Source organism: Bufo gargarizans, chromosome 4 (genome assembly GCF_014858855.1).
Source record: "Bufo gargarizans isolate SCDJY-AF-19 chromosome 4, ASM1485885v1, whole genome shotgun sequence".
NCBI lineage: Eukaryota > Metazoa > Chordata > Amphibia > Anura > Bufonidae > Bufo > Bufo gargarizans.
Genome location: NC_058083.1, coordinates 95,057,522 through 95,084,893, shown reverse-complemented (window position 1 = coordinate 95,084,893; position 27,372 = coordinate 95,057,522). Strand labels below are relative to the sequence as shown.

General features: G+C 43.8%; 1 protein-coding gene across 1 annotated transcript; it reads right to left on the bottom strand.

Moving 5' to 3' along the window:
* Positions 1–447: 447 nt before the first annotated feature.
* On the bottom strand, positions 448–11,750 carry AMOTL2 (angiomotin like 2). The gene is made up of 10 exons (XM_044289426.1): positions 11,572–11,750; positions 9,267–10,054; positions 8,137–8,290; positions 7,154–7,298; positions 6,582–6,674; positions 4,297–4,592; positions 3,902–4,197; positions 3,602–3,780; positions 3,341–3,493; positions 448–1,735 (listed from the first exon to the last, which is right to left on the bottom strand). Exons 2-10 carry the CDS (start codon positions 9,953–9,955, stop codon positions 1,677–1,679), a joined length of 2,064 nt encoding a protein of 687 aa, XP_044145361.1. The 5' UTR covers positions 9,956–10,054; positions 11,572–11,750; the 3' UTR covers positions 448–1,676.
* Between the last annotated feature and the right edge of the window lie 15,622 nt (positions 11,751–27,372).

Here is a 27,372-nt window from a genome sequence, read left to right as displayed (position 1 = left end):
TTACCGTAAAGAATCCTCCTCTATGTTTGTGTACAGACCTTCTTTCCTCCAGACGCAGAGGATGTCCCCTCGTCAGTCACAGTCCTGGGGATAAATAGATAATGGGAGAGATCTCTGTACTGACCCCTGATATAGTTATACATAGTAATTAGATCTCCCCTCAGTCATCTTTTTTCTAAAGTGAATAATCCTAATTTTGATAATCTTTCTGGGTCCTGTAGTCCACCCATTCCAGTTATTACATTAGTTGCCCTCCTCTGAACCCTCTCCAGCTCTGCTATGTCTGCCTTGTTCACAGGAGACCAGAACTGTACACAGTACTCCAAGTGTGGTCTGACTAGTGATTTGTAATCAATATCAATTCTTGGATAACCCCTTTAAGGATGTTGGCCAATTAGGTTTCAACCTCCATTTTGAAGTAACAAACAAAATATGTCATCACACGAATTTCATTTTACTTTTAAAATGTATTTAATTCCATATTTAAAATAACAAAATTCTGGTCTGCAACAGCAGAACCAGACAGCATCCAGGCAGCATACATTAAGCGAATAATATTAAGAAACAACAGGCACGCTTACATCTTTAAATACTTTCGATAACTTAAGTAAACTCACAAAATATATATCAGATTCATACATCTTTGGAATAAAACAGACTTTCACAGCGCAGATAGGCAGAAATACCAATACAAAAAATATATTACATTTGTAACCCATTCTGATGCCAGAGGGGTGTAGGAGGGGGCAATTTCTAGAAAAATCTTTAGTAAATTGCGTTTTGAGCAATTTTCTTATGATCTAATTCTGTAAACAATATACAAGAATAGAAATTAAAAATGGCCACTGCTGACCAGCAACAGCAGTCCGGCAAGAAAGAGAAGGCTCGGAGTGGGAGAGGGGGTTTCAAATATACAATAAATATATGATCTAGTGGAGATGTACAAGGAATAGTATTTGGCTTCTACCTGTGTGAGCAAGTATCAACGTATGAGCCACAGCTCACGTATTGACCCTTGCATCTTGGTAGAACACCAATCAGAGTAGATCATTGAAGGTCTTTGAAAAAGACAGGAACGTAGATGTATAAATACTGAGAATCAACAGAAGAAGGAAATAAAAATAGACAAAAAAGTATTTACATGACAAATGTTCGGGACGAGAGTCCGACAACTTTAAACCACTTCAAACCCCTACATTTTTGGAGGTATTTCTAGCAGCAACAGGGATTGGCCCTTGGCTCTCGAAAGCCAAAAGTAGACTTTATTCATCTCCCCTTCCCAGAGTCTATTTCCACATAAAAACAAAAGTTAACTTTATTCATCTCCCCTTTCCAGAGTCTATTTCCACATGAATCAAAGCTTTGTGGTTGAGTTGCAATTCCAAAAGATCAGACATTATGTCACATTAATTGAAGCTGGTAAGTCTTCAACTCCAGGGAGGTTTTTCTCGAATCTTCTTGATTTCTCAGCAGTCAGTGCTCACTCATCTCTAAGGTCCATCTAGATTTTAGTTCGAAGCTTCCAAGCTTAACACACCTTGTTCTGGTGGTTAAGACAGCCTTGTAGACTGAACATGAGATTCATTCCCAGTAGACTACAGTTGATCGACCAGCTTTGGTTCCTGGTCACGTAAGACTTTCTCAACACCTGGGTGTTATCCGCAGGGAGTAGTAGCTCAGATGAGGATTTCTACCATTTCGATCATGTTGGAACTTTTTGCAGTAGACACAGCTTCTGAAAAAAATAAAATAAAAAAAGCAACTCATTAATTTATAGTAAATCTTCAGGAAATCTTATAATCAATTGGTTCGACGGTCAACCCTAAATCATAGGGTCATACTAATTCACCCATTAATGAGTGGTCCAATACTAAGAGCTAAGCACAAAAACAAACCTGTCATGATCTAATCATTATCATAATGTAAAGCATGAAGCTGACATGATGATTACACGCAACATTCACACATTTCAGATGTATTGGGCACACTAAATTGCAATATTTCAGATACCAGCACATGAGAAGCAGCAGGGTGACACACATTCATACACATTCACTGGATATCCTGTCAGCATGAAAGCAGATTGTCTATGCATGACTGTTTTTTTATCCATCTAAGCGCTTGCTATGCAGCCTAGTGATTCTATTCTCTGATTCATCCCTGACCAAGGCCATTGAATACAGGGATGATGAGACAACCATGTGATCAGTCATGTTAAAATGTGGCCACATAAAAGATGACTGAATTCCATACAATGAACTACTGCAAGGAGTGAAGCCGGGACAGTGGGCCTTCCTTGTTGTGTGAAAGGGTTTGTCTGGGATGATGTATGCAGCTCTATTGCTCAAGATGAGTGCACTGGGTCACAATGGCCTATTTTCTATGGCTGCATCGTAATGTGGTGGCAGTGGAGGGGGGGGGGGGACATTCCAGACATGTCTGTGGCTTTACGTGGAGAGCAGACACTGTATTATTATGGTGAGGTTACTTTGCTGGGGCAGAGTAATGGGAATGTGATAAATATGAGAAAACATTAAGATTCTATTGACTAATTGTTCTTAAGAACATAATGTCTAACAAAAGCTTCTTAGTGCCACTCAAACTGGAGGAAAGGTGGTGTGTGGGCACTATTTCAAGTGATCCGACAACTTTTTTTTTTTCTATTTTTTTTCTAAGTATTTCACATTCTTATCCCCAGTATATTGTATACATTCTCCTAGGCTTTGATCACCTTTGAGATTGTGTAGTAGAATGCAAGGCAAGATATATCGCTAATGTATTCTTTTGAACATTAGAGATGTTCCCTCCTCCCTTCCCTCTTTCTTCGCTCAGTCTTTGGCCTAACACCTGCATTCTGTTCCCAGCTGCATAGCTGAGATTCATTGGCATTAGTCATCACCAAGGGAGGCCAAGCCTTGGCAGGGATTGTGAGAGGAGAAAGCTCTCAGCTATGCAAGGCTCGGCACAGGCTCAGCCTGGGGGAGGGGAGCGAGTGCAGATTCTGCCATTGCGAAACATCTTCTATCAGCGTTGATAGAAGAGATAGATGATCGTTCTGGCAAGCAATGTCCACACTTGCATTTTAATGGTATGGTGGAGTGAAGACTCCTGATGAGCCAATGAAAGCCTTGTTGATGGGTGGACATACAACGTTTACTGTGGTAATGTTGATGTGTGTGCCAAGAACACACCCTTTGTGTAAATCTATAGAATTTTGTGGGAACTGAACTGACAGGTAAAAAGCTTAGAGAGATGACAAAGTATCCGCTAAAAAAGTGATATAATTCAATCATCCAACATATCGCCATAAATTGTGATATGTCCTACACAGGAAACCTACCCGATGAAGATGTGTTCTTGTCCAGAAAGGAGTCTGTTACAGCTGGTAGTTCAGTTGAACAATCTGTCTGGGTGCTGCCATCTTTACTGCCATGTTTTAAGTGCACAGGTAAGATGCTAGCATTGGCAGGGGGCGAAGAGTTTGACTGGCAGACTGTAAAAGAAGCATAAGCCAATGATAAGCATAATGTTCTCATTGAAGGAACATCAGAAAGCTAAAACATCAAGGCTGTCTTGAGATGTAATATATACAAGTATTCACCTGCTTCCACTTGGCACTGGTTGACTCGTCCAGCGGACGAGTTTGGAGTTGATACAGATAGTGTGAAAATTGAGGGCACAGACTTAGCCGGTCGCAATGGGCCTTGGTGGGGTTTACGCTGCTGCAAGACCTTGATGACTGCATCTTTCTCTAGTATCTGGCCATGAAGAGCTTTGATTCTGCATAGAAAGAAAAACATAAAAATTGTTATAATAAAGGAAGAAAAGGATTATGTAAAGAGAAAAATCTAATCAGTCTAATTCTTAATTGTAAATAAGAACTATGAAAATGTCAGCCTACCTGTTCTCCATTTCTTGGTGCCTATGGTTGACCATTAGGAGATCCTCATTAAAGCTATTGTTTGGTGAGTGGCGAGGTGAGTGATTGATGATGGTGGTATCTCGCTGAGCAGCAGCAGTGGCAGCAGCGTCCATTGCAAACTGGCGCATAGTACGTTCTTCTAAGTACTTCTGCTCCCACTTGGTCATGTCGGCCTCCAGTGCCAATATCCGTTCCTCTTTTTCCCTCAGCTGTTCGGACAGTACTTGGACAGAAAGTTCAGGTGATTGAGCTCCATTCTTCAACAATGGTTGTCTCTGTTGGAATAACAAAATTGTGAGTGTGGGTTTCCATTATATTTGGGGAAAAAAAGACTGTAGTTAATACAGTCAAAGTTTCACTAAAGTCATCCCTACCTGCTGAGCCCTTAAATTTTTCAACTCCTGTTCAAGCCTTGTCCTCAGGCGCAATTCCAGTTGTTCTCTCTTTTCACAGGCAGCTTGGAGCTGGCTTAAAGCTTGTTGTAGCCTCTCCACCTTTTCCACATATGCTCTTTTCTTGCGAAGCTCATCTTCTGTGCGAGCTGCTGTGGACTGAGCATTACTGAGGGCTTTTTCTAGCAGCTCTGCTCTCCTCCGCTGGTCCTCGTTAGCACTACGCAGGAGACTGATCTCTCTCTCCAGCTTCTCTTTCTCTTGCTGCTGTTCTCGACCTGTATGAAATAAGAGTATATAGTTAATAACCTGAAACGGTCAGCGATCTCTACATCAGATTCAGGACATTTAAAGTTGTTGATTGATGCTAAACCCGATGCTTGGAACAGGTAAAAATATAACCATTTAAAATGTAATCTTGTCCCTGGTGGGAAAAACTGTCCAGAGACAAATACAAGGCAGATTTAACAAAGAAGTGATGAAATGATTTGAATATAACACCTTCAAGCAGTCTACAAGCCAGTAATGTTCCCTCAGAGCTGGAGATCCCACCTAGGTTTAGAACACTTGGCAAACAAAAAGAGACCTGAGAAGTATGATAAGCTCTGCAAACAACCAAGAGGCCTGTGAGATCTGAACATGTTTACAAGAGCTTTGTCTGTATGTGGAATGACCTAACAAGAATATTCCTAAAGAATATGTTAAACTTGACTGCTACTTCACTGTTCCATGAAAAGGTTAAGCAAACATGAAGGTTCCCAGGCTTGGAGAAGCAAGACATCGGGTACATAGCAGTTCAAGGATGTATATCCTGGTAAGACCAGTTTTCTCTGGTGGTGTTCCCATTGGGATATGCATTGCTATAAGTTCAATGTGGCTGGATGAATACATCTGGGGCAATTAGAATGTATAAAGTACATGTAATAGAAATTCACAGGAACTTGGATCAGACACTAGACATCAAGAAGACTTGAGATATTGAGGGGTTGTCCACCCTTTAGACACTGATTACTTGTCCTCAGTATAGGTAATCAATATCAGGTTTGTAGGGGTCCAACACCCAGCATACCCATTGACCAGCTGTTTGTGGCAGCCGCCGGTGCCTGGAACATAAAAGTGGGTTGAGCCAGCAGCAAAAAGATCCATCTACTGTGCAGTGGCCATGCTGGAGCTCTGCCGCTCAGCTCCCATTCAAGTGGTTGCCACAAACAGCTGTTTGTTGGGGTGCTGTGTGTCGGACCCCAGGATAAAGGTCATATGGTGAACAACCCCTTTAACACCTACTTTTGTAAAGGAATGCAGGACTTTCCATACAGGAGGTTACAGGTCTATCACTTCTCTATATCTACTTCCTCATGGCTTTCATTTTTTTTCCATTTGTAGAGACACGTGCTCTCATAAGAGCTTATCCTGTTAACCCCTGCAGTTCTGGCTACTGTGCTTCTTCCCTTTTCCCTCCACTTTTCTAGAGCTAAGAAAGGGGGATGGGGAAGCTCAGGGACTGGAATGCTAAGAATTCAGGTCACATTGAACTCTGTTTGTTTGCTAAAGCAGAATAGCCTTTTCTTCAGAAAGCAGAGAATGGACACACCTCCCCTGTATCCTTAGAGGTGCGTCAGGCCAGATCCCACGTAGGCAGCGTTCAGGTTAAGACTCATTTGTTTATGAACTGCTATAAATCCACTTGTAATATTTGCAGAGTGTGTAATGAAGGTTAAATAAGAATGCATTTATGACTTCTGACCACACACTCTTCTTAAAGGGGTTGTCTGGGTACATTTATTTTTTGTAAAAAGGCAGGGAAGCTTTTAAAATAATTTAAAAAAAGTTATACTCTCCATTCTAAAACCCCTTTTGACCGAGCAACGCCACTTTGTCCTCCCGAATGGGCTTTGTTTTCATATCTGCAGTGGTGACGCACACCTCATGTGACCACTGCAGCCAAGCCCTGGCCTCAACGATCTTGAGCAGTGGTCACATGCAGTGTACGGGCACATCAACCAAAAATATGGTTGCAGCAATGGATCAGTGGCACAGAACAGGTTTAGAATGGTGAGTATAATTATTTTAAATTATTTAAAGGCTTCCCTGACTTTTAAAATATTTTTAACCCCTTTAGCTGAGAGTGAAATAAACTACTGCATTCCTATTTTCCACAGCAATATCCTGCAATCTAATGGGGGTTGTAGTTTTTGCTACAGGTTACAGTAAAATTAACATTCTGGTGCTAAGAAGTTATGTGGTGGATTTGCAGGAGTATAACTTACACTGAGCAAGCAGCTTGGATACTGTCCCTTGGTTGTCCTCTCGGTTCTCCAGGCTTCTGGCTGCCAGTTGTTTGTTTGCAGATTCCAACCGTTCTAATTAAAAAAACACAAAAATTAGTTCAGCAATAAAGACTAGAGTAATTCTGCACTGATGAAACATGTCCCTTCTTTCTACTGTATCCTCAACTCATCCCTTCCTCAACCTATTTCTAGGCTCCCTCTCTAGTGACATGGTCTTCTTCTCAAAAATAACCGTTTTCTATCTGTATGTAGGACAGCGGTGCTCCACAACCTTTTCTTTTACAATATGCATTTCAAGACATACTAATGAGCACAATGTTGATAGGATATGTAGGTTAATGAGCTTTGTCAGGAGACCTCATTGTCTTTCCTACGCCTCTATTGTCCAGACTTGTCTCCGTACATGGCTTTTCAAGGACTGGATGGTCTTAAGAGAGTCCACTCACTTAACACTAATATCCACTGTGAGGAGCTAATGATGATTGATAGCACATGGCACAGTATGTTAATGTGGAAAGGGAGGCCTTTTCTTTATTTTCTTTGTCCCTCACCTCTCAGGTCACGGTTAAAGTCTTGCATGCGTCTCATCTCTCCTTCCATCTTGGTCCTCATGGCGGTCTCAAGTGATTCCCTCTTAGAGGATGCTTTCATCAGGCTATCATAGGCTTCGGAGATTCTCTGAATTTCTGTCTCCAGCTATGAAATAAGAGAGAGATTAATAGACTGTAATGCGTATTGAAGACGCCATATCACACACACATTATTTATTATATCATTATATGATAGCCAGTAATATAGTATAGTATTATGCAATCTAAATAATAATCCTAACTTGAATAGTTTTTTTTAATAAAAGTCTGGCGGTTTAGCCTAAATTTTACAAATCTGCACAGGGCTCCCGTTATCCAGTAGTGATCTCATTACAATCTGTTTCTAAACTGAATAGGGCCCAGACTAGACCATAGCGCTCCTTATTTAAACACTGATTATGTCTGTAGACTTTATGCCACCTGCCTGTCTGGATTACACATTTGCTAAGGGGCTGGCACCCCCCTCCCTATTCCTTACAGCTGAGGCCTTCCTAACACAGGCACCTTTTCATCCGCACACAATGGCTCATTTATGCCACATCAGGTCAGCTCAAGCAGAACACAAAACCCAGGCAACTGTCAGCGGCCTTCAGCTCTACGTGTGCCTTTAACAAATGGCTCATAGCTGCCTCATTGTGCAAAGAGTCCTCGCAGCTGTTATAGGGGAGACTATGGAGGAGGGGGGGATGGGTCAGAAAAAGTGAAAGGGCTGACAAAATGAAACCAAGAGGGATAAACACCCCACCCTCCATGACCAGCTGGAGAACCTCTACAATAACCTGTTTGTTGATGGGAATTATATATGGATGCTAATGGGTTTTCCAAAATCTAGGGGCTGGTGCACTAGACAGGAAAGACAGCTGCTAGGTGGATACACAACATGCTTCTAACGTGTGCCTACAATCATAACACCAGTTACAGGACGCTACGTCTGATGTGCATACCTTCTGGATTCTGACTGCTTTTTCGCTGTAAGTCTCAAGTTCCCTGCGCAACTTTTCGTTTTCTCGCAGCAAAGCGTCCATGCGAGCCATGTGACTACCGGCTGCATTAAAGGATGCCATATGGCCATATTGTACGTTGGGATCTGGCATGGTCCTGCAAGGAAGAAACAAGAGCATTAAGTCATGTACACCTGTACATATTAGATTAGCTACAGATCTTTACTTGTTTTACGATGTAAATCAGTTCCAAATGCTAATGTCGATTGATAGCGCTTCCTTCCTGTCCCAAAATAACCAAATGACTTCACCTCATATTGGAATCAGTTTTTATAACATCATGGAGAGATTAGCATGAGCTTGTACAAGGGGCCTGTACGGTCTTGTACAACCTACACAAAGCAACATCTTTCCCAGCGACTCAGTCCCTATCTAACATGAATGCATCGATATCTAAAATTAACTAGGCTGAAGATTCCAGCTGAGGCCTGGAGAATTTTCTACATTATCCATCTTACTTATCCTACCTCTGCCACCTATAATCAAAATGCCATTCCAGAACTAGCCTGAATACCAATGTCTGGAAGGAAGGCATTAGAAGTAGGAGCCGTGCCTTGGGCCAGAATAATACATCTTCCTTTTTACTATTCTTTTACTGGAACTTTAGGGATTCATAATGGCTATCACAATGGGGATGGTATTTCCGGTAATGGGACTGATGACTTCTGCTGCCAAAGGGGTTACAAGAACTAACAAGGGAGAAAATTCTTTTACTATGAGGCTGAAAATATTCTTTCACTATTATCTGCATCTCTGGCATATGGAGCCGCTTCCTGCCTTTGCTTATCTCTTCCTGTGTGAACAATGCAGAATTGTCGCAGCCCACCAGCTCAGTGTTTATTGTCAGGGACCTCTTTTAAATGCCAAAGACTAAAGTTTAAAGAGATTTTTATATCCTCCTTTGAAGCAGCTTTTAATACAATGTTGGTCTGTCTGTGCAGATCAATACATCTACATACACAGGCCCAATTGAGATTATCAACTGTTTGAAGTCTGGTTTATAGGTCCTCTTATAGAAGAGACCATGGACCATGTTAGGCTGTAAAGTATATGGTTCAAGAAAATGTGGTTACCTGACATCAGGCTGATGGTATAATGGGAGATTTCCAGAATATTGCCTTTGTTCAGTTGCATACCCACTGATCTGGTCAGGTTGGCTGTAAGTAGGATACTCGGGTGGAGCATTTCTGTAGTGCACTCCTACATCTTGTTGTCCACGAGCTACTGAAAGCTGATACTGTTTAGAAAGTTGAGGGAAGCTGTGTGAGGAGCTCATGAAGTTTTGAGACTTGGCGCCATTGCGTTCAAGAGACATCTGCAGCAACCTCTCGCTGAGAGACCTTACATGGCCATGTTTCAGCTCCATGAGGGACTGGTCTTGCCTTTGAGGAACATGTTCAACATTCTGGACATTCTGAGCTGCATAATATTGAGAAAGGGCAGCTTTGGCTTGTTCATAGGTTGGGAGCTCCTCACCTTTATGTTGGAATTCGTAAGCTTTATACATAGGGTTCTCCAAGTAGAAATGGTCACAGTGGTACTCCTGCCCTTGAGGTTCCTGCCTTGTGGAAGGGCTGCCCTGCATCTCTTCTTGTTCAAGGCTTTCAAGGGACGACCTAGGGCTTCCATTGCCCCCACCTCCCCTCAAAGCCTGTTGTTGGATGGCCAACAATGTGCGATTCTCACTAAGATTGCCATATCTCAGTTGCTCTTGAATTAGACGGTGTAGAACCGTTCCAGACGAATCCTCTGCCATTCTCATTCTTGCTCAAAGGATAAAAATAAATCCCACAGGAAATAAAAATACTGGATAATCCTTTCCCTGAATCCTCTGCTGATCTAAGGTATTGGTGATAGCAGCCTGTGAATGGAAAAACAACATATTATAATAGATTCTTATTTACAATATCCAATCATCTTGCGTTCTTCTACTGTATCATCTCTTTATATGAGTCTACAATTTTCTAATATTTGTTTCTGTGGAAACTATTTACAAAATATGTGCATGTCAATGGACAGTATAGAAGTTGCTGGAGGCTGAGAAACCCTAATTAGCATTGAGCTGCAAAGGATTAACCTTGATGGTACCTGTTATGGTTAATTGCAAATACCTTTCTACATGCTCTTGTCCCTTACACCCGCTGTTTCACAGTAACCTAGAGAGGTAAGACTTTTGACCTGTTTTTTTGTTTCAGGCAGGGGCCGTATTAATGATTGGAATTTCTCCCTCCTCCTTTTTTTTCTAAGGAGATAAGGTCCAGTATTTCTCTGGTATGCCCCCCTGCAGCTTCTGTTTTGGAGCCTTCCTCTGAAATACCAGAGATCCTAGTTGAAGTTGAACAACAAACCATAATTACATCTACGGACTCTAAAGGACACATTTTCTAAATTAACTCAATGTCCGAGAAGTTCCAGGTAGTCACCTATTTAGCTAGAACTGTTTTAATACGTGACAATGGGTTAAAAAAAAGACTATAGTCAACATTCTGCACATTGCTGTCCACAACATGCTTAGATGATGAGTTTAATGACCACAGACCTGTGGATTTCCTGCTATCTTAATGGCCAAAGCTGTCCACAGCGTAGGAGATATAACAACCTCACAAATACCTGCAACGTGACATCACCAATCCCTTTGTGTTGCAATTGACATTCTTCGTGCATTGAAGCCCTGCCACAGACATACAAAAGCTTGTACTCAAAATAAGAACAATAACAAAAAAAATACCCCATGCATTCCTCAGGCATTGCTAGGGGTGACCAAACACCTGCATTTCTTTCCTTCTCACCCCATGAAAGAATGTGCCATTGTTTACACCTAACAGATTCACTACAAACAAAGCATACCACGCCACTAGACCCGTATTATCATAAGAATAAAAATAGTTAACAAGATAGAAGGAGAACATATTTCTACAGCTCAACTCGAGCAAACATGTTGAGCGGACCAACAAAAGCCTGGTCCTATTAATATTTTGTCTAAGGTGGCACACATCTAGAAGCCAACCAGAGCCATATGTCTGACACTTTATAACATTAAGTAGGTGCTTTGTAAATAATACAGAATAAATCTTAACACAGATACATTATATCTCAATACACATACAACTGCAAACTCCTATCCACATAAGTACAAGTTAACATATGTTCAATGAAACCATCTTTTACTTGTAGTTTCCTTAAATCATGCTAGATAAAAACCTCAAAGAAAACAAACACATAGAAACAAATACTGACTAAAATCAACTTTGTAATAAAAAAATAAAAAAAATAGGCAAATTGACAAAAATGATTATATTGCAACTAAATTATTTCTAAAACTCAAAGTGTTCATTAGATAGTCCCTATACCATGAAAGAAAAAACTGTGGGTTCTCACCAGATCATCCCCAAGGTGTGCAGCAGTGTGGGTGCCAGCATGTGCCAATGTCCTAGGTGTAAGTGGCTATCCTTTCAGTGCTGGGAGCAGGCTGTTCACAGCCTGAGAGCTCAGAGCAGACTGACTCTCTTCCTAACACACTGACTGTACTACCTCAATAGCTGTGCTATGCCAGGAATGTGAGAGTTTCAGGCTCCCCCTGGGATAACAGCTCTAACCACACATAACCTTTCTCCTGCCCCTCCTCCCTCCCTCCCTCTCATGGGACTGTGCTCTCCGCCCTCACTCTCTCCAGGAGCTGCACTAGCCCATATGTTCCACTAGGGGCAGTGTAATCCCCTGCTGGATTGTGTATAGAACAGTGCTGGAAGGGGAGAAGAACAAAGAGGAAGATGATGTCTTGAATGACTGGTAGGACACTTCACAACCAAGAAATGCATCCTATCCATATGCCATGTGTGATAATAATACAACATTACTCCCTCTGCTAATAATAATGCATTTAGAGTTTATAAAAAGTAGTTGCTGTGGTGTAAACTTGCCCACTCATCTTCAATAGCTGGGCTGAGCCATGCGTTTCAATTATAGAGGTATTCCTGTTATAACAAGTGTCAGCTGCACCATCCATTTCAGGGGGACTCTACAGGGTACAGAGCCCTCATTCTTGTGATCGGTGGGGATCCCAGCAGTAAGACCCCACAGAGCTGATAGTTATCCCCTATCCTTTGGATAGGTGATAACTTGTTAAAACCGGAATCCCCCTTTAAGATAGGGGAATAAACCATTGCCAGACACTTTTGGTAGCGGCTTATTTCCTATGAGAACTAAGAATAGTGCATGATAAAGTTCAACGTGCCTGATTTTCTTTCCCTTGATTTCTGCCTATGGGGAAAAGTGACCCGCTATACATTTATAATAATATATATCTATGGTCACTTTAAAGGGGCTTTCAGGATTCAGATATTGATGACTTATCCATAGGATGTCATCAATATCTGATCAGTAGGGGTCTGAAACCCACCCCCATACACTGTGTAGTGGCCGTTCTCCAGTACTGCAGCTCAACTACCATGTATTTGAGTAGGAGAAAAAACGCTGCAGTGCCCGAGACTGGCCACTACAGAGTGCACAGAGCTGACTGGCATCATACAGAGTGCACAGAGCCGACTGGCATCATTCAGAGTGTACAGAGCTGACTGGCATCATACAGAGTGCACAGAGCCGACTGGCATCATTCAGCGTGTACAGAGCTGACTGGCATCATACAGAGTGCACAGAGCCGACTGGCATCATTCAGCGTGTACAGAGCTGACTGGCATCATACAGAGTGTACAGAGCCGACTGGCCACTACAGAGTGCACAGAGCCGACTGGCATCATACAGAGTGTACAGAGCCGACTGGCATCATACAGAGTGTACAGAGCCGACTGGCCTCATACAGAGTGTACAGAGCCGACTGGCATCATACAGAGTGTACAGAGCAGACTGGCATCATACAGGGTGCACAGAGCCGACTGGCATCATACAGAGTGCACAGAGCCGACTGGCATCATACAGAGTGCACAGAGCCGACTGGCATCATACAGAGTGCACAGAGCCGACTGGCATCATACAGAGTGTACAGAGCCAACTGGCATCATACAGAGTGTACAGAGCCGACTGGCCACTACAGAGTGTACAGAGCCGACTGGCATCATACAGAGTGTACAGAGCCGACTGGCATCATTAAGAGTGTACAGAGCTGACTGGCATCATACAGAGTGTACAGAGCCGACTGGCCATTACAGAGTGCACAGAGCCGACTGGCATCATACAGAGTGCACAGAGCCGACTGGCATCATACAGAGTGCACAGAGCCGACTGGCATCATACAGAGTGTACAGAGCCGACTGGCCATTACAGAGTGCACAGAGCCGACTGGCATCATACAGAGTGCACAGAGCCGACTGGCATCATACAGAGTGCACAGAGCCGACTGGCATCATGCAGAGTCTACAGAGCCGACTGGCTTCATACAGAGTCTACAGAGCCGACTGGCATCATACAGAGTCTACAGAGCCGTCCGGTATCATATACAGTGTACAAAGCTGTCCGGCATCATACAGAGGGTACGGAGCTGTCCGACATCATACACAGTGTACAGAGCCGACTGGCATCATACTGAGGGTACAGAGCCGACTGGCATCATACAAAGTGTACAGAGCCGACTGGCATCATACAGAGTGTACAGAGCCATCCGGCCTCATGCACAGTGTACAGAGCCGACTGGCATTCATACAGAGTGTACAGAGCCATCCGGCCTCATGCACAGTGTACAGAGCCGACTGGCATCATACTGAGTGTACAGAGCCGACCGGTATCATACAGTGTACAGAGCTGCAGTGATCCGGCATCATACTGAGGGTACAGAGCCGACCAGCATCATACACAGTGTAAGTGTACAGAGTCGACTGGCATCATACTGAGGGTACAGAGCCGACCAGCATCATACACAGTGTACAAAGCTGTCCGGCATCATACAGAGGGTACAGAGCCATCCGACATCATACAGAGGGTAAAGATCTGTCCGACATCATACACAGTGTACAGAGCCGACTGGCATCATACACAGTGTACAAAGCTGTCCGGCATCATACAGAGGGTATAGAGCTGTCCGACATCATACACACTGTACAGAGCCATCCGACATCATACAGAGGGTACAGAGCTGTCCGACATCATACACAGTGTACAGAGCGGACTGGCATCATACACAGTGTACAAAGCTGTCCGGCATCATACAGAGGGTACAGAGCTGTCCGACATCATACACACTGTACAGAGCCGACTGGCATCATACACAATTTACAGAACCGTCCAGCATCATACAGAGGGTACAGAGCCGACTGGCATCATACAGAGGGTACAGAGCTGTGGTGATCCGGCATCATACACTGTTGGGGTGATTTATCAAACTGGTGTAAAGTAGAACTGGCTTAGTTGCCCATGGCAGCCAATCAGATTCCACGTTTCATTTTTTACAGCTCCTTTGGAAAATGAAAGGTGGAATCTGATTGGTTGCTATGGGTAACTAAGCCTGTTCTACTTTACACCAGTATGATAAATGACCCCATGTGCACCTCCTGAAGCCGCCGCTGTAGGTACCAGCTGAGGATGCAGGATGCTGGACCCCACGTATCTGATAAGGATCGGTCATCAATATCCGTCCTGGAAAACCCCTTTAATGTGCACATAATGCCCCAATATCTAAAAATACTGTATGAATTTAAATTGGATAAGATACAGATTTTACTAAAAGTTTTATATTTTGTCAGATTACAGGAGTGGTTTCTCTGGTGATGCTCTTATATCTAGAATAGATTACAATAGATGTAGAAGTCATACTGTCAAATCTGCGGCCATTAACCTTTAGCCATTAAAGGGAACTTGTCACCTCAAAAACACATATAAAACCGCCAGCATTTCCTCATAGTAGCCCCCAGTCTGTTAATAATCATGTGTTTGATCCGGTAGTCTGATGCTCCATAGGTTCAAAAAACGATGTTTTAAGCGCCATCACCGCTATCTTGCCGGTCAGCTTGAAGTCAAGGGGGCAGCGGCTTCCATGCTTCAAGTCAAGGTAAGCATGCCCCCTAACCGTCCTCTCTTTTGTTAGATTGACAGCCTGCAGTGCGGCCGGGATCACACAAGTCTTGCGCACCCACGGTGCGCCGCTGAAACCCGGCTAACAGTGGCAGCCGGAGACAGGATTGCGCTTAACCAAGGAGCGCACTGCGCATGCGCTAGACTTATGCTATCTCGGCCGCACTGCAGGCTATCAATCTAACAAAAGAGGGGACGGTTAGGGGACGTGCTTACCTTGACTTAAAGCAAGGAAGCCGCTGCCCCCTTGACTTCAAGCTGACCGGCAAGATAGCGGTGATGGCGCTTAAAACATCGGTTTTTGAACCTATGGAGCATCAGATTAACGGATCAAACATATGATTATAAACAGACTGGGGGCTACTATGAGGGAATGCTGGCGGTTTTATATGCGTTTTTGAGGTGACAGGTTCCCTTTAATTCTGGGGGCTGGAAGATAGAATATTGTATTCGTCCCATTATATCACTTAGGCCTCTTTCACACGAATGTGTGTCCCAAATTGTGATTCGCAATGCGCAGGCACCGACCAGCCAGCTGCATGCGGTTAGGAAGAGAGTGGGCCAGCTGCATGCGGATCTCTTAATTGGGTTCCGCCATTCCTCCATTCAATGGAAGCACGGAACGGAACCCCACGGAAGCACTCCGTAGTGCTTCCGTAGGGTTCCGTTCTGCACCGCATCTCCGGATTTGCATCGCATCTCCATGATGCAGAATGCACACAGCCGGTGTTGCGTGTATTGCGGACCCTCTGTATCCGGGGGACACACGGTTGTGTAAAAGATGCCTTAACCTGTGAAGTGTGTCCAGAGGGTAGCGACCAGTCATTGGTTCATTACTCTGGCCTTTCACCCTTAGTAGGGCAGGGCTGAGGGGGCATGTGCCCTGGGTGCTGGGTCCCAAAAGTCCCTCTGCATTTGCAAGGATATTTAATGCAGGGCTAGGTGATCTCTACTACATATAGAAAAGTACAGAAATAGAGCAAACCAGAAAGAAACACGAATAAAAGTAATAACTAACAAACCTAAATATCCTTTAGAATGTTTCCTATCCAACATCCAACAATGGATTACATTTGTTACGTTATTCCTATTGTTACTCATGGAATGCCTTAGTCGCATACAAGACGGCCGGGGTACTGCAAGAGCAGATTACATATATATCACAGTCTGTGTAGACATACCATGCCCTGCAGGAAAGACATAACACATAATACATCTAGAATAGATAATATATATATATATATATATATATATATACACACACACACCACAAGCATTCTACACATATTTCACATAAAAGATGTCTACCAGCTGTCCTAGCAAGATTTTTGATGTTCTTAAACAAGGAGGCAGCTCATGTCAGCAGAGATATTCTGGAATAAGGTGCCATACGTATGACCAGGGCAGTGGAAGATAGAATCAGAAACCCCATGTTAATAGGGGACTGGAGAGGGGACAACTCTGCTTCCTGTCAGTCATCTCAGGTCTATGGCCAGCTATAGAATTCTATATCTGCTCTGTTACAGAAGAGATGTATTACAGAATTATCTTTCTAAGCTGGCCATACACATTAGATTTATGCCGACCAAGCTCTCTGTATTTCACAGGATCCTCTAATATGTATGAGGGTGTTGGGAGAAAGAAGCATAGGGTCTGATGCTCTCGCTGTGCCCGATTCTTTGTTCTCAGAGGAGACAAGGGAAGGTGGGGGTCAGGAGGAATTGCTGTCAATTGAATGAGCCTTCACCCAGCTATCTGAAGAGTATGGTCAGCTTTGGAACTGCATTTAGTAACTTCTTGTTGCAATTTATGTAAACCATGTAATTCTCGATGTTGTTTTCTTATGACCCCCTTTATGGGCATAAATGAGAGAAGCTAGAAAGTGTGGTTTCCATTCTTGATGTATAACTGTGATGCTCTGGTGACCAGTGACATCATGTTCATCAATTATAAGGCCTAGATGCAGTCTGCTCAATGATAACAGTTGATATCCAGTGTCACTTCATTCTATTAAGATATGGGACAACAGCCATAATTTGCTCCATGGCCACCACTGTAAGTTGAGAATATTGTAAAGGGAGACCATAACTCTATGGAAAGGTGTTAAAGGAATTGTCAGAGATTTTCATATTGATGGCTTATCATCAGGATAGGTCATCAATATCAGATGGGCAGGAGTCCAACTACCAGCACCCCCAGTCAGCTGTTTGAAAAGACCACAGCATTCTGGTGGGTGTTGTAGACTCTTCATAGGCAGGTGACATCACGTTCATTCGTCACATGGCCTAGGCTCAGTGCATAGGCCTGGGCAGCAATATCAAGCACAGCCTCTATACAATGAACAGCTCTGTGCTTGGTAAGCTGCAAGGAGGTTGCAGTGCTCAACAGAGTGCCAGGGCCTCCTCAAACAGCTGATCGTGGGCATGCCAGTAGTAGGACCCCCTCCGATCTGATATTGGATAGGTGGTCAATATCAAACACCTAGAAAACCCTTTCAATTTTATCCACTACATGATATAAACCACCAGGCACATGATCAAATAATAACTCATTCAATACTTTCCTGAAGAGGGATGACACAAGCTAATTTTCTGCTGTAGCCTGCACTACAGAGATGAACACAAATGTCTGGCTACTCCCTCAATGCGCTTCCATTACTGGTGCTCTGTGGCCACCACTCTTCTACATATTCCACTACACCAGTTACACCCTACTGTGGTACCAGTGATTAGCTGATTGCATCAGGATGTATATTGTATGTTCAGCAGTGGGTGAAAGTAGAGAAGATGGTGGCCATGCACATTAGATATATATCAGCTGAACCCACCAATTTCAGTAGGATCCACAGAACATCTGGTTTGCATACCATCCCTCTAGGATTTCAACATACCTAATCCTTTGGTTCTTAGGAGAAAAAATGCTGCCAGAGGTGCTTGGCAACAACTTGACTCCCTGTTCAGGACACATACACGCTAGGTTGAGTTGAGTATGTATGTGTATAGAGGGGGGCAGAAAGATAGGTGCTGGCCCTAGCGTTCAGCTGATGGGTATCTCGTGTATGACCACTCTTATTGTGGAGCATTGCTGGGTCATGTTGGGACCATAAGGCCTCATGCGCACAACCATTTATTTAAATCCGTGTGCTATCTGCATTTTGGATAGCACACTGACCCATTCACTTCTATGGGACCATGCACACATTCATATTTTTGTGGATCCATGTGGCCGTTGTGCATATTACAGAACATGTCCTATTCTGGTCCATATCGTGAATGAAACTAGCCATTTCAATTGATGGGAGTGCACACAGAAGGAATCTATATTATCTGCATTGTGCAGATCTATGGTTTCCTGACCGAACTATAGACATGGTTGTGTGCAAGTGGCCTTAGTTTGTAAGAAGCCGATTGGTGAAAATTTGCCTCTGTCCTTCATGTGTTAATATAGAGATCAGTGTCTGTGACCCTACATAGTATTGAACCTGCTTCATCTGTCCAGCCTCTCCTACAAATCCCCATGACATAACCCACCGGTGACAGTTATATGGCGTGTAGCCTTCTCCTGCTCCCACATTTATTGCCTATTGTCCATTCAGTGACAGCAGTGCTTTCAAGTGCTCCGAACACTTCCACCTGTCACCAGATAATACACTTGGGCCACTGTCTCTTCCTAAGGTCTTCAGCAGGTGCCCACGTTATTTTGGTGGGAATACATGACTTCTCCTGAGTGAGTCCACAGTTGGTTGCACAGTAATAAACTGGACTAAAACGTAAAGTTCACAGATGTCCATACAATTGTCTAGATGCCCAGCACAATGCAGCATGCTTTAATCTCCCAAATAATTATTACAGTTACATTGGAAAATATAGATTAAACATGAAAATTTGTTGAAACGTCTTGTACTCCCTTTTTTCTAGTATTTCGATTGCACTGAATTAAGGAGCAGAACTGGTCTTAGGGATGTGCAATCTGTGCCCTGATATACGGCTCAATACCTGCCACTGCCGAAGGGGGCGTCACTACGGGCAAGGTACGATAGGGTAGCTGCACTGGCTTCAACTACATTTGTTGTTTGGTCACTTTACAGTACTGTATGACTGATTTATTTGGGAACTGTATGGAAAAACCCAAGGGCATGAAGAGAAAGTAGCGCACAAGGCTCCAGTCAACCTAAGGTAGGTCTTGGTAAGGTTCCATAATGATAACCAACTGAGCACCATTCCCACTTTTAGCAATGTCCAGTTTTCTGCCCAGGCTGTTCCATCTCAGTGTTGCATAGGCTTCGTTCACATCAGCGTTCAGCCTTTCCGTTCTCCTACTCCGTTATAGGGGCAGGAAAAACGGAAAGGACGGATTCGGCACATAACTGAGCCGAACGGAGCCTACGAACCCCATAGACCATAATGGGGTCCGTTAGGTTTCCGCTCAGAGGAAGATTTTTGAAGCGGAGATAAAAATCCTGCATGCACTACTTTTGCACTTTTTTCATGGCAGGAACGCCGTTCCCTTTCAGCCTCAAGCCAGGAGAACACGGCTGAATCAGATTCACAGGGGGAGACGGAGCGCACTGTGCAGGGCAGGTTAAGGGAGGAGGGGCGGCTTCAGTTGAGAGGAAGCTGTCTGTGCGGTGCCGCTGCCTGCGACTCCTCTCATGGCGCCCCGCCCCCTAATGACATCATCTCCTTCACTACGAGATCATTTAGAATGTCTTTTAGAAAAGTTTGTCCTGGGAAGGTAGCTGTTTAAAAAAAAAAATATTAAGACTTCTACTTATACCTAGTGTACTGATACCTAGTGTACAACCATACACATGACAGCTGCCCACTGTGTATGGATGTAGCAGGGCTGGGTGTGTTGGGGCAGCTGTCATGTGTATGGTTGTACACTAGGTATCAGTACACTAGGTAGAGGTCATGAGATCGAATCCCAGGACAAACTTTTCTAAAAGTGCTATTTTTTTAATTTATTTTTTAGTCCGCAGCGACACAAATTACAGCATGCTAGATTTTCTGCGCTTTTTTATTTTTTGGAGGGGGGGGGGGGGGTTGCAGTGGATCTTGGGTGAGTTCCCACACTTTTTTTCCCAGGACTTGACCCCTGTCTGAGCGTAAACCTAACGGACCTCCGTAGGCTCCGTTCGGCCCAGTTATGTGCCGAATCCGTCCTTTCCGTTTTTCCTGCCCCTATAACGGAGTAGGAGAACAAAAAGGCTGAACGCTGATGTGAACAAAGCCATAGCAGCCATTTTTGGTCATAATGTATCACATTTGCGAATTTTCTGTGCATCAGTCCAAAGCCCTCTTGCAGCTTGAATCTTGCAGCATGACCAGTCAAATGAAAATGCTGACTGGTCACGCTGACTGGTCACGCTAACAGATATCACTTCTGACCCCTCCATACACAGAGCCGAACATGCATGTGTCTTGAACGTGGAAAAGGGAGGAGGCCACTCCCAGACTTCTTCGGCAACAACATATCCCCCCCCCAAAAAATATTAGACAGTTTCAAATCAGAGTGTTTGATCCTTAACTCCCCGACATCTGCCATTGAGAATCGGAAAGCCCCTATACAAGTTAGATGGTCAGCGGGTTTGGCCGACATATATTTAATGTGAATGGCCGGCTTAAGGGTACTTTCACACTTGTGGCAGAGGATTCCGGCACGGATCCGTCTGACAAATGCATTGAAATACCGGATCCGTCTCTCCGGTGTCATCCTGAAAAATGGATCCGGTATAAAAAAAAAAATCCACAGATTTAAAGGTCTGCGGACTGGAAGAACGGATCCGTCAATGCGGCAATTTTAAGGCTGGATCCGGCACTAATACATTTCAAAGGAAATTAATGCCGGAACCGGCATTCCGGCAAGTGTTCAGGATTTTGGGCCGGAGAGAAAAATGCAGCATGCTGCGGTATTTTCTCCGTCCAAAAAACGTAAGTGGAACTGAACTGATGCATCCTGAACTGATTGCTCTCCATTCAGAATGCATGGGGATAAAACTGATCAGTTTTTTTCCGGTATTGAGCCCCTAGGATGGAACTGTATGCCGGAAAAGAAAAACGCAAGTGTGAAAGTACCCTAAGAAGAATGCTGTGGCCCCTGTGTTCTAGTCATATGTGGGAGACCAACAATTAGATCTTCAGACATGTCTCAGGGTGTAATGGTGAACCTTCCTGATAATGGGCTATGCCTAAAAAACTGTTGTCATTAGTCAGGCCCCATCAGTGACCGTTGTAGTAAAGGGGTTGTCTGGGCTACAGATATTGATGACCTATCCTGAGGATTGGTCGTCAATATCAGATAGGTAGGGGTCTGACACACAACACCCCCACAGATCTGTAGGTGTTTTGGAAACTATAGTCTTTGGACCTGGAGGAAATCACACTGTTACATTGTACGGAGCTGTCTGCTTCCACCCCTTAGGCTACTTTCACACTAGCGTTTAAGTTTTCCGGTATTGAGATCCGTCATAGGGGAATACCGGAAAAAAAATGCTTCAGTTTTGTCCCCATTCATTGTCAATGGGGACAAAACTGAACTGAACTGAACAGAACAGATTGCTCCAAAATGCATTGCGTTCCATTTAGTTTCGTTTCCAGACCGGAGAGCAAACCGCATCATATTGTATTTTACTTTCCGTCCGGGGATGCGGATGCGAGACGGATCCGGCATTACCCCAATGCAAGTCAGTGGGGACGGATCCATTTTCTCTGCCACAATAGAAAACAGATCCGTCCTCCATTGACTTTCAACGGAGTTCATGACGGATCCGTCTTGGCAATGTTAAAGATAATACAACCGGATCCGTTCATAACGGATGCAGGCGGTTATATTATCAGTAACGGAAGCGTTTTTGCTGAACCCTGCCGGATCCAGTAAAAACGCTAGTGTGAAAGTAGCCTAATACTGTATAATTTCCGACACCACGGCTGCCCAAAACAGTTGATATGCAAGAGTGCTGGGTGTTGGGCCCTCACTGATCTGATATTGATGACCCCTCCTGAGGATAGGTCACCAATATCTGTAGCTTTGACAGCCCCTTTAAACAGGTGTCTCTTTCTGTCAGCAGCACATTAAAAAATGACCTCCCAATATCTGGATGCATTAAAGCAGGGATGCTCAACCTGCGGCCCTCCAGCTGTTGTAAAACTACAACTCCCACCATGCCCTTCTGTAGGCTGTCTGGGAATGATGGGAGTTGTAGTTTTGCAACAGCTGGAGGGCCGCAGGTTGAGCATGCCTGCATTAAAGGTATTATTCACATTTAGCATGCACATAAAGCATCCATCATCACCATCATCATCATCATCGGATCAAATCTTCACCACATTGTGTCTTGTACACCTAGATTTAGTTCAGGGGTGTAGTTGGGGGACTATGGGACCCTGGCTTTCAATGAGCCACTTTGCTATGACCAGGGTATTTAGGTGCAGGGCCAGGGCATGAGCTGGACCGTTGGGTGAGAGCATAGCGCTGACTAATCACATATTTGTAGCCTACATCGTTTTACAGGGATTCATACACATGGACATTAAAGCCCCACGAGCCCCTCAGAAGCCCAGTTTATGGCCTTGTTCAGTTTTAACCAGTCTGAGATGGTATCAGTAATGTTCTTGTTTCCAGTAATGGCTTTAGCAGCCTGACACTGTCCTCACAGGAGTCTTACAGATGCTCCTCAACTGGGATAACAGATGTCAGCCTGAACAGTGTCCCATTCATTCTGCTGGGGACCTTCTGTGTCCATAGTGCCCATTTACAGTAAGGTGGGTGTTGGATGCTGTCATTATTTGTGACCTCATCTCAAGACGTGTGTTCGGCTTAAGGAGGGTCTAATTAAAGAAGATCTGTCACCTGTTATTCGGAGGCAAGAGGGACTTATTGTCTACCAGTCTGGGGTTAAAGTGCGCACAAAGGAAATCCAGATTACACTAAATGATAGGAGCTAAGTGGTTTAGTAACTGTAAATGCGGCCATACCATTTTCATCTGACATCTGGATCAATTCAGTAGACTCTGGCGCCAATCAAGGGCTGGGAACAGCCAATGTACATATAGCAAAAATTGAGGCACACAGATTTAAAGTGTTGCAATCAAACTTTTATATTTTTAAGTTTTGCAGTAGTTTCATCCAATAGCCCAATATTTATCCTTGGTACAAACAGAGTATTTTGACCAGACGTTTCGGTCATTTCAGACCATCATCAGTGATCACATTTTTTATCTGTTCTGGTGGGGAGATTCGGTCATCAGGGCTCGGATGACCGAATCTCCCCACCAGAACAGATAAAAAATGTGACCACGGATGAAGGTCTAAAATGACCGAAACGTCTGGTCAAAATACTCTGTTTGTATCAAGGATAAATATTAGGCTATTGGATGAAACTACTGCAAAACTTAAAAATATAAAAGTTTGATTGCAACACTTTAAATCTGTGTGCCTCAATTTTCGCTATATATACAAATACAGATACTCAACATTTTTTTTTTTTTACAATTTGTTCCCTTTTTTTGTTCCATATTTTGCTATTTGCCTATTTTGCCTATTTTCATCTATACTGGTTCCATTTTTTGTTAAAGGGTTAACTTTTTTTGCTGTTTTATTCACTTCTGTGGACTAAAAACAGTACCAATACAGATCCATTGGAACGTGCTGTATGCTGGAAAAAAAAGACAATGGGGAAATTTATCAAGCCCTTCATGCTAGAATTCTGGCTTCAAAAAGTCACAAGTTAGAGCTTCGCATCTCTTTGGTGTCACTTGTGAAAACATTTTGCGACTTTTTGACTACAGATTTGGACTGAAAATTTAGCCTGGGTTTCAGAGCTGATCACTTTTGGGACATATCTTCCCGATGTACTTTTACTGAACTAGGAGCATATAGCAACATCAGTCCAAAAACTAACCTCAAACACAAACTAAAACCTCAAATATACCTTGAATGTGCTTAAAAAATGTATGTATAAAAATAGAATATATATATATAAAATCTACAATAATACATGTGTAGTACTGCAGATAGGAGTCTAGATCACAATTTTTTATTTTCCTACTGCCCTCTATTCCCCCGCTGTCATCACTCAAAGCTGCACAGAAATACATTGTCAGGACTGCTGTGCTAACATAATGAAGAGGACTCGTGTGCGCATGCACGGCAGTCCTGACAATGTATTTCAATGCAACTCTGAGCGATGACAGCGGGGGAATGGGAAGGTAGGGAAATAAAAAAATAGCGATCTTGACTCTATTGCTGATCTATTACTGTAGATTATAGTCCAAAATCAGGGTGACAGATTCCCTTTGAACAATGACTGCCTGTCCATGATCCTCATGCATCATTACGTACCAGGCTTGGACTGGCCCACAGGGGTACAGGTGAATCCCCCAGTGGGCCCCTAGTCTCCCACCCCCTGCACAAGTGGCTCATAACACAGTATACTTACTGCACTACATACATATATTTAGAGGGATTCTGTCACCTCTTTTTACCCTATAGAGATGCGGACATGCACGGCTAGATCGCCGCTAGCATGTCCGCAATATACCTGTCCCATATCTCTGAGTGGTGTAAAAAATTATTTTATATATATGTAAATCAGCCTGGTAAGGAGCCCAAGGGGCTGCACTAACCCTTCTGGAGCCCAGCCACGTCCCTGAGGAAGGAGGAGATTCGTGGATACAGGCGGTTCTGGGCTCCTTCACAGGGGGACGTGGCTGGGCTCCAGAACGGTTAGTGCAGCCCCTTGGGCTCCTTACCAGGCTGATTTACATATATATAAAATCATTTTTTACACCCAATAAAACCACTCACAGAGCTATGGGACAGGTATATTGCGGACATGCTAGCGGCGATCTAGCCGTACATGTCCGCATCTCTATAGGGTAAAAAGAGGTGACAGAATCCCTTTACTGTACAGCACCTCCACCAGCCTTTATTCATATAAAAACTTGTTAGATTATTTATTATATTTGAATATATCTGTACAGTGGGCCCCCAAAATAAACTTTACTGGTGGGCCCTAGGCACCCCAGTCCGACACTGTTACATACCATTATAAACACTCAGTAAGAATATACTGTGCAGAGCGTCTGTCTCGCAGCACATTGCAGCACGGAACAGTCCAGAGCAGTCCTGAAGTACATTCACCAGACAGATTCCAGCGACAGGGTTGTGTGGGTGATTTAAAACTTCTCCGTTATTCGTCCATTAAACAGCGAGTGAGCCCAGCATACATGCAGACAGGTCAGGCTGACACGTTTCGGACAATATGACCATATTTTTGTCTCCTTAATCCCTGTCTCCAGGGCTTTTAATGGATGAATGAAGTTGAAGTTTTAAATCACTTACAGATTCCTGTTGCTGGAATTTTTTCTGCTGATTATAAATACTTAAGGCAGATTTAGACTGCGCAATGTCGGGAACGGATGTTACTGCAGGCTCGCATTCCTGATTGTCTGCCTGTGTGAATGTGCTGCCGATCACTCGATGAATGATCACAATGCTCGTTCATCGGGTCAAATGATCCTTCATGCAGCACATTATTAAATCATCATTTCGGGGCAGCAGATTGTGCCGTGTGAACAGTGATCTGCGGCCCAGAAACCGTGCGTCTCTCTGCAGACGAGCCAAAGCTTGTCTCCGTACTGTGGAGGAGATCACTGCATGTAAACTCCACTGACGAGCAGACAGATTTGCTCCATCAGTGCATGTAAGTTACGGGGTCCAGTGACATTTAAAATATGGCGTTATAAGCATAAAAAGAAAGAAAAGTAGATGATACAGTAGACACGGGTATTTGTTGCACTCCAAGAACGCTCACCGTAAGAGTTGCTTGTGGGAAAAGCCCTTTAAAGTCTACTTCCCTATCAGTGGCGTACATAGAGAAGTAAGGGCCCCATAGCAAGGATCTAACCAGGCCCCCCCACACAGGACTGAAGGGTTTCTGCCTAAACCCCTTTCAATGACCCTTGGGCCATTTTTTCCACCGTCTCATTTGCTAAAATTGTTCCTTTACCGAGGGTAGAGTCCTGACCAAGTTTTCACCCCCAGTAGAAGAGGAGATAATCCCAACTGGGCCCCCTCTTGTCTTGGCCCCCATAGCAGTCGCATGGTCTGCCGCTATGGTAGTTACGCCCCTGCTCCTAATCTCCTGCCTGATCTGACATTGGGCATGGAGAGACTATACCACACACCTGGTGGCACAGTTACCATGCCACTCGTACAGCTCCTACGAACAGTATCGGGCACAGGTTCTAGTTATATTGACAGGAAAGCTCAGTGTGCCGTAGAGTCTCTTCATGCCCTTGTCTGATTGGCCTGGACAGTGTAGGATTTTTTTGGCTTTTATAATGGCCGATAGAGCGGACAGCAGTCAGAGGGTCATTCCCGATCATTGCCCGCTCATTTGCTGCATTTAATTGCAGCGATCATGGCTGGGGATAATGCGCAGAGCGACGGGCTGCTGACAAAACAGGATTGTTGTCACCACATAAAAGATGTCCAGGGCTGGTTCATTTGTTGGATGATTGGCGCCACATGGGGCAATTATCAGGCGTCACATTGGGTCTACACACAAACCCATTTTGCAACATCTGCATATTGCAGGGACTAAATGCCAGTGAATGTAGTTGCATGCACAGTATAAACTGTTGTAGTTGCCTATTATATCACTGGGAGCCATAGCTTCAAACATCTCAGCCATAACGCAACCTCTTAGGCCCCTTTCACACATCTGTGAATCACGTACGTGTTTGCTGGACTGCACGCTATCCGTTGATGTGTTTACTCACAAATCAGTGGAGACATGCACTACTTTGATCCATGATGGGAGCACATGGTTTTCTGCAATCCCTATTCAGATGAACGGGGCAGTCACAGAAATACATTTCTTGCAAGAAACCTGCTGAGTGTGAATAAAGGTCATCAACAACTCCAGCCTCCGCACCCCTCCATACCTGTACCACCGGCCGGTGGGGTGTTGCAATGTGTTGGATAGACAGTAATCACTATGCCACTGCCCTGCTCTCATTACCTGAGTTATTCCTTTTTATATATTAATTGAATATTAATAAATAAAGAGGCCAAAAAACTTGCCAAAAAGTCATTTATGGCATTTTTGTTTTTTACAAGTCCAAACAAAATGTCACATTTGTGGCCACCGTT